The 12568-nt window shown below is 36.9% G+C and overlaps 2 protein-coding genes across 2 annotated transcripts; both read right to left on the reverse strand.

The window, feature by feature from the left end:
- Positions 1–1671: 1671 nt before the first annotated feature.
- On the reverse strand, positions 1672–7722 carry LOC133792567 (MMS19 nucleotide excision repair protein homolog). Its single transcript, XM_062230475.1, has 10 exons — positions 7609–7722; positions 7402–7471; positions 5071–5153; positions 4904–4963; positions 4355–4543; positions 4096–4149; positions 3259–3345; positions 2467–3148; positions 2016–2179; positions 1672–1767 (listed from the first exon to the last, which is right to left on the reverse strand). The coding sequence occupies exons 1-10, from the start codon at positions 7720–7722 to the stop codon at positions 1672–1674; spliced, it is 1599 nt and encodes a 532-aa protein (XP_062086459.1).
- Positions 7723–8965: 1243 nt separating this feature from the next.
- LOC133792568 (chromatin-remodeling ATPase INO80-like) lies at positions 8966–9924 on the reverse strand. Its single transcript, XM_062230477.1, has 4 exons — positions 9745–9924; positions 9589–9630; positions 9261–9461; positions 8966–9097 (listed from the first exon to the last, which is right to left on the reverse strand). Exons 1-4 carry the CDS (start codon positions 9922–9924, stop codon positions 8966–8968), a joined length of 555 nt encoding a protein of 184 aa, XP_062086461.1.
- Positions 9925–12568: the final 2644 nt, after the last annotated feature.

Raw genomic sequence — 12568 nt, forward strand, 5'->3', positions numbered from 1 at the left:
TAAAATTTGAATACTCTAAGGTCAGTCAGCCGCTTTGAAAACGTTAGAGGGCTTAGTCAAGGTTGTTTACTCTATTTAAATTAAGCTAAAAATGTGTAATTTCGTGTTTAAATAATCAGCGTATGCCGATATATCGCAGCTATAGGGGGCGATATATCGCAGCACGAAGATACGAAAAACACGAAACGATGCACGATTGCCTCGTGCATACTGGCCCAGGCGATATATCGCCCCTCTCAGCCTATTTTGAATGTTTTTGAAATCATTTTCCATTCAACCCTTTAACCTCTTGATAAGTCTAGCTCCTTTCTGAACGAGTCTTCAGCCTCTGCTGAACAATAATTCAAATTATTTTCACTTAAAAAGTCATTATTTTTATTCAAGTTAAATTAAGATCCTTTCATTCCTAAACTCTATAAATAGGACCTAGTACCCAGCCATTATTCGTCTTTTACGCTAAGTTCAGAGGTTGCAAGTTGCTAGGTGAGTGTGAGAGTGTAAACACTTGGGTTGGGAATCATAAGCTTATTAAAAACTTGGGAAGTAAGATGTTATAGCATTTCGGTTCAAGGTTTAAATCGGTCTTATAAGTCTTCAAGGTAACCCAAACTCTAGTTCGTTTCTGTACTTTTTCATTAAAAGTTCTCATAGCCTTCTACTCAATCTAACCTTATTCTTATTTTGGTTAGGAAATCTAAGTTCTTGAGCCAAAGGTTTTGGTAAGTATATTTTAAAAGTATAGTTCCTTCATCTCTTCCATCTCTTCATCTCTTTTTTTCAATAGACTCACCCTTTCATAAATGGTTTTTAGGAGTGTTCCAAAGTCCCAACTCTGTCCTCATATCCCAGTATTTTGGTAAGGAAAATAGGATAGAATTTATATGTTATATGCTTTTTATATGTTATCTTATGTTTTTATGTTATGAAATATGTTATGTTATGTATGTTTGTAGGCTTGGGCATATGACCCATATGACTAACAAGCCCCAAATGGATTATGGGCATATGACCTGCTTAGCTAGTAGGACCCCACTAATCTCATGGGCATATGACTTGTTTAGTCTATGGGACCCCAAGTAATAATGGCCATTATAGTATGTGTATGATATAAGTGTTATGTTATGTTTTTATGTTTCTTATGAAATTTATGTATATGAACTATGTGTTAGATTTTCCTTGCTGGGCATTAGGCTCATTCCTTTTTGTTTATATGTGCAGGAAAATAGGTCTTAGTGGCGGGAAAGGTTCTTGGAAGCTTGGAGAATGTGTATTGAGGCGGAATGGATTTAAGAGCAGAGCGTTTCGATTCGAGGATGTAGTTTTGTTTTTATGATTTTTACATGTATTTTTCCACACTTATTATGTAATCCCTTTTTATTTAAAATTATGTTACGTTTTGTTTTTAAAACAATGGGATCTCATATCCTACTTGATATTTTATGTAAGTTTAACTCTTATTTTTACAAGTTTCTTAATAAAGTTATGATATTTTCACTTGTAAGTTTTATTAAAGATTAGTATGTATAGTTTTCATTAATGGTCCAAAAGTCTAGAGTAGTTGGGTCATTACAATGTAACAGACTTTTTGACAATAAATTCAGAACATGAATTACAAGTGTAATTTTTTACTGAGAACAGTTGCATGAACCATGACAGCGTATTAGCAAAAAATTAGAGTAGAGTAGACGTGTTACTGGACGAGGACACGCAATCCCTGGTACTGCCAGGTATGTCTATCCACTTTTGAATACAGGATCTTTCATATGTCTGCAAAAAGGTTAGACAATTAAAATTAAAATTAAAATGATTGTCAATATACACATGTTATAATCTGTGAAGGCAGTGGCAAAAAATTATGACAATTGTTGAACAAAAATGATGAGAATAATTATTTATAAAGCAGCTGAAATAAATAACAGATGCTTTTCCAAAAAGCTTTGCTCAACAATAATTGCAACCCTTTAATTTCAGTAGCAACACAGGTCAAACACAAAATTGTAATTATGAAAGTAAACCAGTGACAAAAACTCACACAAAACATCATGTGCAGATGTCCACCTTTTGGGATCTCGAATAAGCATTTTCCTTACTAAATCTTTGGCACCTTTAGAAATACTAGGCCATGGGTCTGTTGAAAAGTCTAGGTCACCATCTGCAAGCTCTATACTGCAAAACAATGCTATTAAAAATTTACATATTGTTACTCAAACAGAATATACATATAAGAACCTAAAAGGAGAAAAAAAATACTAGGAATCACAAAAGTTTACTTTGTAACTCTCATGACATTGGTTCTAAAATTACTTATAGAAAAATAGTACTTAAGTGCAAATTATATTTTCTCCAAAGAAAAAACAAACAAACAAAAAAATGGGCTACTAAAGAAGGGCCAAGAAACGGCATTATCATATCAAACAATGACTTGTTTAACCAGACAAAATATGTACTTTAAATAAAACCAATTACCTATAAAGTAAATAACCACATCATGAACAGCTTCATTAGCAGTTGCAACAAGGGTAAAGCAGAGAATATGAATTAGTGAATCAAAACAGTTTCGAATGATGCAACAACATGCCTCGTGAGTTGAAATAGAGTTAGAAGCAAGTTCTCCAGAGTCTACAATCAAATCTCTACACGCAGCAAGGAGTTCCACACAGAGATATAGAGCTCCAAAATTTAGGAAGTGATCCCAAGATGAATTTCTTTCCAGAATCTCCACCAAGCGGGGAAAAAAAGTTTCAAGCACTCTATTACAGGAAACAATGGAAGTTCTTGAGGTAATAAATAGGATACGACCAACAACATGAAGCCTTTCTTTACCTTCCAATGGGATATTATTGTAACTCCTACAACTTGTGATGATGTTGAAAATACTACTAATGTCTTCATCATCCAGAATCAAACGTAAATATAAATCGTTATTTTGCAAGACAACTTTTCCCAGAAGCACTAAAGCTTCTGCTGCAATTTCATTTTCCTGATACCCAAGACCATTTATTGATTCTGATGTAACAACTTCAGTAGGCTCTTTTACTGAAGTACTCATTTCACTTTTAATTGAACTCCAAATAGCTCCAGCATGTTTGGCCATCCTGTCTGCTCCATACTTCAATGAGCAATAGCTCAGATACTTTAAAGAATCAACCTTCAAACATAAAGAGTCAGCATGAAAATTGATACAAATATACTTTCTACAACAAAAAAATTAATTATGTTGCCTATGTAATCATATAAATTCTTTGTGATGGCACCAACCTTTGATGATGACAGAGAAGAAGAAAGTTTTTCAAGAAGCAAGGGAATGACATATGGCTCAAGAAGAGGTGTTGATGAGAAAGCTACCTACAGAACAAAAAAATAGTACAATTTGGTTATTTGTATAAACGTGCTCTTACAACCCTTGTAATTTATGGCAAGTATAAAAGTGCTCCTCCCAGCTTGTCTCAAGGCTCAAATCATAAAAAAATAAAAATTATGATAAATTTGGTTCAAGCACCAAAGAGAAATTACTCAATTGATTAAAAACACTCATAAGTCATCTTCACCAGAAATACTTATGCATCTTGTAACAGTTTTCTACTTCTATTAAATTTCTTATTGTGCTCACCAATTCCAATATAAATATATATATATACATATATATACTTTATCTTCCCTAAGGCAGTACCCATATGCTAAACTAAGGAATAATATTGCAATAGGAATCCAGATAGAGAAAACCCCTAATTGGAAACATGAAAGGGGGAAATCACAGCAAGAACAAATTAGAATAACTTAATAAAGATAATCTGGTCATGCAAAAAGATTCCATAGAACTATACGTGTAAATATTAAGGAATGATTTATAATTCAAGCAGATGAGAGAATGCCAAAAAAAGAAAGAAAGATAATTTTCCATTTTATGTGATAGACTAGACCATGAAATTTACAATTGCTTTATGCCAATTACGGCATTGTTACCATGGGTATTACAAGTGCTCCATTGCTAGAATGATAAAGTTTGGTAACCGGAAGATCATAACAAAGAGCATAGTTAAATTCAACACCTACAAATACTATAACAATGGAGCATCACATTCAATTATGACATACCATTAGAGCCCTTGCAAGATCATCTCTTTTGACATCAGTGTCCTCTCCTTTTGGCTGGATAACGTTAAGAAGAAAAACATGTGAAAAGAAGTACAAAAACAAAAAGGATAGCACATCATAATCAATGATAGCATTCATCGCATGATCTGAATACTAACCAAAGAAACAAAAGCAAACCAAAAGGGAAAAGCTTGCTTAGAATTTTTTTCAATAAATAAATAATAAATTCGCATGTATAGTGAGGGTAAGGTTTGCATACATGAGTAAAATGAATGGAAAAGTAACTGCTCAAAGATTCAAAAAGCTCTCTAGAAAAATTTTCTAGCGGCCCATTAGGATTTGGAAATAGTCGAATCAGTGCACGAATGATGTCAAATGCTAGCAACAAGCAATGAGGATCCTTCTCTCCATCAATAGCTTCACAGATCCCATATAGAAGGAGTTCATCCTTAATAACGCCCCCAAAAAAATTAAGATAGAAAATGGGAAAAAAATAACGAAAAAAGGATGAATATGTTAAGAGAAAAAGAATTATAAGGGAATTCTTTGTTCTATTGACATCTATTTGACCAGAGTTATAAAGAGAAAAAGAACACAAAGAATAAACTCTAAAATCATTATGTTGAAGGAATGTAAGCATTTAGCTGAAATATGAAATGAATGAAAACAATTTGTAAGTTTACAACTTTAAACTATTGGTATAAACAATGACATTCAAATTACAAATCAGTTGAGAACAAGTGATAAAATGGAAAATAGAACAATAAAAATCCAGCAACTAATTTGAGAGTGAGTTTGGAAAGAATACCAAGGAAGTAACCTCATTGGGATAGCATTCTAAGACGCATTCCAGAAGCTGAAAACAAAGATGCAACAATGCTTTGACGTTAAATTTTGTAAAAGGGCAGTGGCTATACATGAAGGCAAGTAGTTCTTTTTTTTTCTTGATTAAAATTTATGCATTTGGATTCTTACCTTCCTGTCATGCTGACCTAAAGATTGCACCTGTAGGGTCTTTAAGTACACCTCAGCAACTGCTTTTGCATCAATGGTAGAGACTGTAACGACCCAAATCCGCTAATAAGGCTTGAGGGCCTTGATTAGCGTGCCAAGAGGGCATGATGGGATTTATGTGTGATTTTAATGATTTAAATGCATGGTTATGATTTAAAGTATGTTATTTGACTATTTGTTTATCTGAGATGCATGACTATGTATATTAGTATGCATGTAGGCCCGGATCGTGTTCGAAGGGCGTAATTGTAATTTTGGCCATGTTGGGCATAACTGTATTGATATGTGATAATTGTATTCTGTGAATTGTACCACGTGAGTGTGGTTTTATTATTGTGATGCACGTGCCGAGACGGTCCTAGAGAGCTAGTTAACTCAAGAGTCACAACGGGATTTCTGTACCCGGCTCGGGAGGAGCCTAGGGGTACCTCGGGAATTTTATGGTTAAGTTGAGATTTAGCGGGTAATGGTTGTTGGAGATTTAGTAACCTGGGTAACCATTAGTTACTGCTGTGGGTAACAAGTTTTAAGGTAAAAAGTGATAGAATTGAAATAGAAATGAAAGGACTTAAGTGCCCTTGAGGTTTAGGTAGGAAAGGTTAGGCAAGGAGGGGCAAAATGGTCATTTGGTTGGGATTTAGATAAATGGCAGCTGGGTTATATGGGGTACACGGTTTGGGGCTTAGTCATTTTGGTCTTGATAGAGTTTGAAGAGAAGAGAAAAGAGAGGGAAAAGCTAGGGCATGAAGAAGAAGAAGATGAGTGGAGGAGCTGAATTGGAGACCTAGGAGATGAAGGAAGCTTAGGGATGGATTCTCCATATGAGGTAAGGAATTTTATACACATTTAAGGCTTGATTATGTTATGGGTTATGAAATTTGAGAATGATTTAAGTTTGAACTTTGAGTTTTTTTTATTTTTCTGAAATTGAAATCAAGGATGTGGATTTTGGGGATTTGATTGTGTGTTTGGATGTCTTTGATGATGTTTATGGGTTGTTAGATGGTCCATTTGATGTTTGAAATTAATTTTGGGGTTTGGGTATTGGTTTGGTATGATTTGGGAAGGTTTAAGTTCGGGAAAAACGCAAGAGAAAACCCAGATTTTTTGGGTTCGCGAAGGAGCGCCGCGACCCTGTTCTTGGGCGCCGCGGCGCGAGGTTGCATCAGGAGAGGGGCATTTCGCTGGGCGCCGCGGCCCTTGAGGGGAGTGTCGTGGCGCTAGGACATTTTCAGGGCACCAAAAGTTGCATTTTTGAGCTTGTGCTCCGGGGGTTCGGGGGATGTTTCCGATGAATTGTTTTAGGGATTTGGGAGTCCTGAGAGTGTGGGATTGGTCCCGGGAAGCGGTTTTTGATTTGATTAGTGTTGAGGGATATTTCTTGTGTGTTGTGACTAGGTTATTGGAGAGGCTCGTGCTAGAGGACCGTGCTCGCGGCTTTAGTGCATCAGGAGGCTCGGAATACAGGTAAGAAAACCGTAACACCCGAGAATAGGGCATGGCCCCACTGTGTGATTGCAGGGCATGGCCCCAGATTGTATTATGTGCAAATGTTTAACCTTAAATGAATCATGATGTGTGTGAATGATTATTTCGAATGTACTATATGTGTGATTATACTGAAATGAACGGCAAGGGCCGAGTGCGGCGTAGGCCGGGTACGGCCGTGGGGCCGAAAGTAACACATAGCACATGGGATGCTTATATTCAGGGTGGGACCCAAGGGATACATGAGTTATCCTCACGGTGAGAATAAAAACCCCAGGCTTTGGTAAGGCCTCTGGGGCGGCATGGCCGTGCTTGTTTATTATGATGGTTTTCCTATTTATCAGTGAATTATGCCAGCTATATGAATTGCATATGTTATGTATTATTTGGGTTTTCTTGCTGGGCTTCGGCTCACGGGTGCTCTGTGTTGCAGGTAAGGGCAAAGCTTGAGTCAACCAACCATGAGTACGGAGAGCGTGAAGCGACACGTACATGTTTGGCCTGCCCGGCTGCTTTGGTTGGGGGTTTATTCAAAAATGGCTGTAATAATCTATGATTTTTATGATTAATCAACTGTAAACTTATTTCAAGATGTAATTAGTTTTCAAACCTTATTTTGGGATCCCAAATGTTTAATAATAGAAGTTTTAATGAAACGACGCATTTTCAAAGATTACAGCCTTAACTTTTAAGTAGTCACACTTTTGTTTCAAAACCTCGGTTAGCGAGTTCATTGCACACTGTTCTGTCTTAAAACTCACTTAGTAACAGCTCTAAGGAAGTAGGGCGTTACAGAGACTACACCAACATCACTTTTTCTCCTCAGTAATGCTAAGCACCCAACAAGAGCCCCACGTAATGCTCTCCAATCTGCCTAATATCATTACAAAATAATACATTAACAGCAAAAGTTAAGAGTTTAATCAAAGAATTAGCTCTTGTGACAATGTGCTTCACCATCAAACCGACTTAAAACAAACAAATTGCATAGGGGAAAGAGCACTAACTCACCAGCCTATCTATGAAGAATCCAATTAAGCTATGAATGATAGCACTGCCTAGTGGCTTTGAAGCAAGACATCCAAGAACTTCCGCAAGAAGAAGGCTACCTGAAGATGAGGACATAATCTATGAGATTTTTATATTAAATTAAATAGATAAAAACTTATGGGAAAAAAGAAAGAAAGTGGTTAACTGCCAGGAATAAATTGAAGCACCTGTTGTACAATGCAGATATACCAAGGAAAAATAACAATGCTACTTAAAAAGAAGCACAAACAGAACATCAGTTTCAAAAACAGTAAGAAGAATGAACTTTTAAAGTTTAGAGTACTCTTTGACAGTTTGACAGTCCAAAACCACAATGGCACTTACAAGACCTGATGAAAAAGACACCAGTAGTACTGTTTTGTTTCAAATAAAAATAATGTTGCATAAAACATGCTTACCAATCGGTTAAGCTGGTGCTCATTTAAAGTACCACCATGTTCTGCATGGCTCTCAATTCTGCACGTGATAAAATATAGTTAATAAGAATACATATCGCATAGGAATATTAACTATTTGTCAGTTATGTCAGAAAACTTAAAAAATTAGGCATACCCTTTAGAAAACCACTCATTAAACTGTTCGTGACTATCAAATAAGGTTGGCATAATGAAATGTAGTAAGGCCCACAACTCTGCCATATTATTTTGGATTGGAGTGCCAGTGAGCAGAAGCCTATTTTGGCAATTAAAACTAAGCAGTGTCTTCCATCTTATATTGTCCAATCACAAGCAAGACAACAAAAAAGTATGAGTACAGAGAATTAAAAATAGAAAACAACCATTCAGAAAGTAAAGGGATTCGGGAAGATAGATATACTATATAGCTTTTAAACCAAATAAAGATAAGACACAAGCACCTCAACGACATGACCACTAACGTACAGTTCACAGGAATAACTTCATTCATTAAACCTTTTTCCAAATCAATAAAATGTCTATTGTTAATCTTTAACCAAGCACATCAATTTTCAATAAAATCAAGCTAAAGACTATCAGATAAGGAGAAAATAATCGGCAACATTGAAATAAAAAATTTCCTTTTTTCTAAAGGCTGCGCATCTATCTTGCTTGGCTGCAATTATGACAATTAAATGTTAGCACAAACTACAAAGTACATTGACACGAATGGTTTGAATCAAACCTGTTTGAACTTTTAATTGCTTGGGCTTCATCCAACACCATATATTGCCATTTCACCCGGCAAAAGTACTTCTCATCAGTCCAGCTTATACTTGACATTGGAAAAATTCTTCAATGACTTTTTACAACAATTGAAGGCAAATCAAGAATATATTTTAACTGTAATCAATGTACTCCCATTAAAAATTTTTGAAAGTTACCATCTCCTTATCCACTCTCTTCCAGAAAAGCAGCATGTCCCTAGCTATCTTCCTTGTGCGAATCGGAGCACCCTTCATCAATTTAAGTGATCTACTCACTTTCAATTTCACCTGGTAAAGAAAATAATGATAGATAAATAAAGCATAGCTTCAGGATATTACACTATAGCACAAAGGCCTCACTAAGATCGCAAGAACAAAATTAAAAGTTACTTTCCAAAATGCTACTAGAAATCGAAACATGAGATGCTTCAGAGAGAGAATGTTTGCTTGCCTCTCTTTGACAATTTTCTGAAACCCTCTTGGCATCAATTAGTTGCTTCCTATGAAAAGCTGTAAAATTCCTATGATGCTTTGGCATGTCTCTTCTTACAATATTGACCCATACTTCTCCAATTTTCTCCATTTCCTCCCTCTCAATCACAGAAGGATCTTTCTTCACCTTTTGCTTTTTAGGGAAGCTCCTTTCAATTATCTGTAGCACAAATAACAACACTTTGATTAAGAACCCATACATAGAAAAGGAGCAATTGCACACCAGCCCCCTCCCATCCCATATAAACTAGCGTAATTTAACATTCAAAAGTGAAGGAGATAAAAACCTCATATGTATCGCCTTTCTCTAGAACTTTAACATAGTAGACCTGTAAAACACCACCCTCAGACAAAATAGACCCATTTCTACAGAAACGAAGTCCAATAAATAGAAATAACAATAATGGATAATAAATAAATAAATAAAAAATGAAAATGATCACCGGCATGATATTGGGATTGGCAAGGTCCTTCTTATTGATAGCAATAACGCGTCGTTTGGCGGAGAGGTGAGATTGAAGGTCCTGGTTGGCAGACGACATGGGAATTCGAGCATCGTAGACCTCAACGACAAGGTTAGCTTGCTTCAGTCGATCGCGAATGGCGCAGGAGGCTGCGGCCATGTGACCAGGGAATCAATTGATAACTCCACCACCGGTGTTGAACCCCATTTCTCCTAAACCCTTCTTCACGAATTTCTTTACACCCATCTTTTTGTTTGAGCTAGAAAACACTGTGAAGTGGTCAAGTCTATATTCGAATGGGTTTGGCGAATGAATAAATTAGCAGTTAGTCGAAGCTGGAGGAAGGGTGGTGGCAGCTACCGACTTGAGGTGGTAGTGACTGTGAAAGAATGAAGGTGGAAAGAGAAGAGAAGAGAGATAGGTCTACGGGAAAGACCAAGAGAGAATGAGAGAGATAGACTGAGAGAGACCAGGAAGAGAAAGAAAGAAAGATTGAAGAAATGAGTATAGAGGAAATGGGTACACGAGAAAGGGTGAAAAAACTTAGGGATTTGGCGCCTGAAATTTTTACCTTGCCGCTTGAAATTTGTCTCATATACAATAACTCTTTTTAAATACTATTATAATGATGTGTTATGGTAATGGGTGTTTGGTGTAGTGCGTTCCCATTAGCCATGTGATGATAGGGTCACCGAGCTTTATAGATAAGTGATAATTTCACTAGCTTAAACAAGATAAGTGTTCGATGAACTAGTCACCAATATAACCTACCGCATGACCATAGAGTCACAACCATGGGATACCGCTCCCTAGCCACGTGACAAATAGTCACCTAGGCCTTTGGCCCTGGCTCTGAGTAACTAGTCCTAGACTAGTCAAGCGCTTATAATTTTCATCGACCTTAGGGTCGGTCCAGCATTAATGCTCCTAGAGTCATTCAACGCTGATATCGATTAGATCTAATCTTTTATCTGCCATGTGTTCATGACACTTATGTCGTTTCTGACTCTCAGGTCAGTAATACGCGACTAGTGCCGACCCTGACTAGTCAGTGCCATACACAAGTAAGCAATGCTACAAAACATATATCATATGTCAAATATCCAAATATAAGGCATTCAAAATGCTTACTTACCTATTTCTATCATAATTAGGACCATGCATAAACATAGAGGCTCAAGCTCTGAACAATCTCATATTCAATATTCATAGCATGCCCTAATCGCATGTTTCTCGTGCAACACATTCATCACATTTAATCACTTGACATGCCTCAACAATAACCATGCATTTCACATTTAGACATCCAACATGCATCAAGAATAACCATGCATGTCATATTTAAACATCCAGCATGCATTAAGAATAACCATGCATATCATATACATAGGGTGCAATTTTCTTACCTTTGGTCCAAGCACAGGTTACCAATAAATGAGCCACAAGCATGATCCTTACTCCAAGCCTCTAGTGATAACCTAGTCACAACCACAAATGGTGATCCAATGAGTTCAAGTTCTAAAACAAATCTTGGAACAAAGAACTAGCCTCCGAGACATGAAATTCCACTAAACCGGGTAGTAGGAATGATCCCGAGGCCCAAGGTTTGAGTTCCCCTAACCAAAACGTCAATTTGGCCATAAGAAGCACCAAGCTCTGCGGCCATCCCGGCAAGCGCTGTGGCCCTTAGGCCAGACAGAACCTCCACCTACTTCTTCAAGTCTGGGCCGCGGTGCCCAAGAATAGGGTCGAGGGCCAACCTCGGACCAGCCATTTTTCCTTGTTTTTAACCTTTTAAAACATTCTAAGAGCCTATACAAACATCTCCAAACTCAAAAATCAAAGTTCCCAAACATCCCCATGATCCAAAACCCACAAAACCCAAGTCTCAAATCACCCAAAAACTCATCAAAACACAAAGTTCAATTCAAGCTTAAAAACTTAAAACTTGAATTACCTTTAATTGAGTTGTTTCCAACTAAATCCTTTGGCTAATAAGCTTCTAATCTTCCCTAGGATTGCTATGCCTCGATCCTCGCTTGAATCCGAGTCCTAGAACTCAAGTTTCCTTTGAAAATTCGATCAGGAGACGAAAATGGAACTTTGAGGGAGAGAGAACGTTCTGAACGTTCTTTTTATTTCTTAAAAGGTTACTTCAAGTTTAAGTAGCCTCAACCAAATCCTAACGCTCGGGGTCCCGAAAACACCCCTGGGGACAAACTAGTCAAAACCTCCAGAATTTCCCTTTAATCTTACTAATTCCCAATTTATCATCAAATTCTTATTCCCATTACCCAATAACCCGGTAATGCTCTAAATAACCCTTGACTCACTCTGAGTCAAGCGTAAATTCTGTTGTGAATTTCCCACTATCTTACCTCCTAGTATCGTCTCGTGCTAGGTAACCCTAGCATAACCAAATAATAATAAAGTACCACACACATATATGCCAAATATGCCCGAAATGGCCAAAATATGAAAATCACCCAGTTAATCAATAATGAGTTCACATTCATATTTAATACACCTAAACATGCATATTATAGTTTAATAGCATAATAAATTAATTATGGCCCTCCCGGCCTCCTAATCAAGGTCCTAAACCTTATTAGGAATTTTGGGGCATTACAACTATCCCCTCCTTACAGAAATTTCGTCCTCGAAATTTATCTGAACCGCCCGGAATATAACTTCCACACAACTGATTTCAATTTCCCAGGTCGTTCCCTCGACCTCACTGATTCTGTAACCTTACCTTGATTCAAGGTATAACTTTAAGCTTATTCTTTCTGTTTCATATCTG

This window comes from Humulus lupulus, chromosome 7 (genome assembly GCF_963169125.1).
Source record: "Humulus lupulus chromosome 7, drHumLupu1.1, whole genome shotgun sequence".
Taxonomy (NCBI): Eukaryota; Viridiplantae; Streptophyta; class Magnoliopsida; order Rosales; family Cannabaceae; genus Humulus; species Humulus lupulus.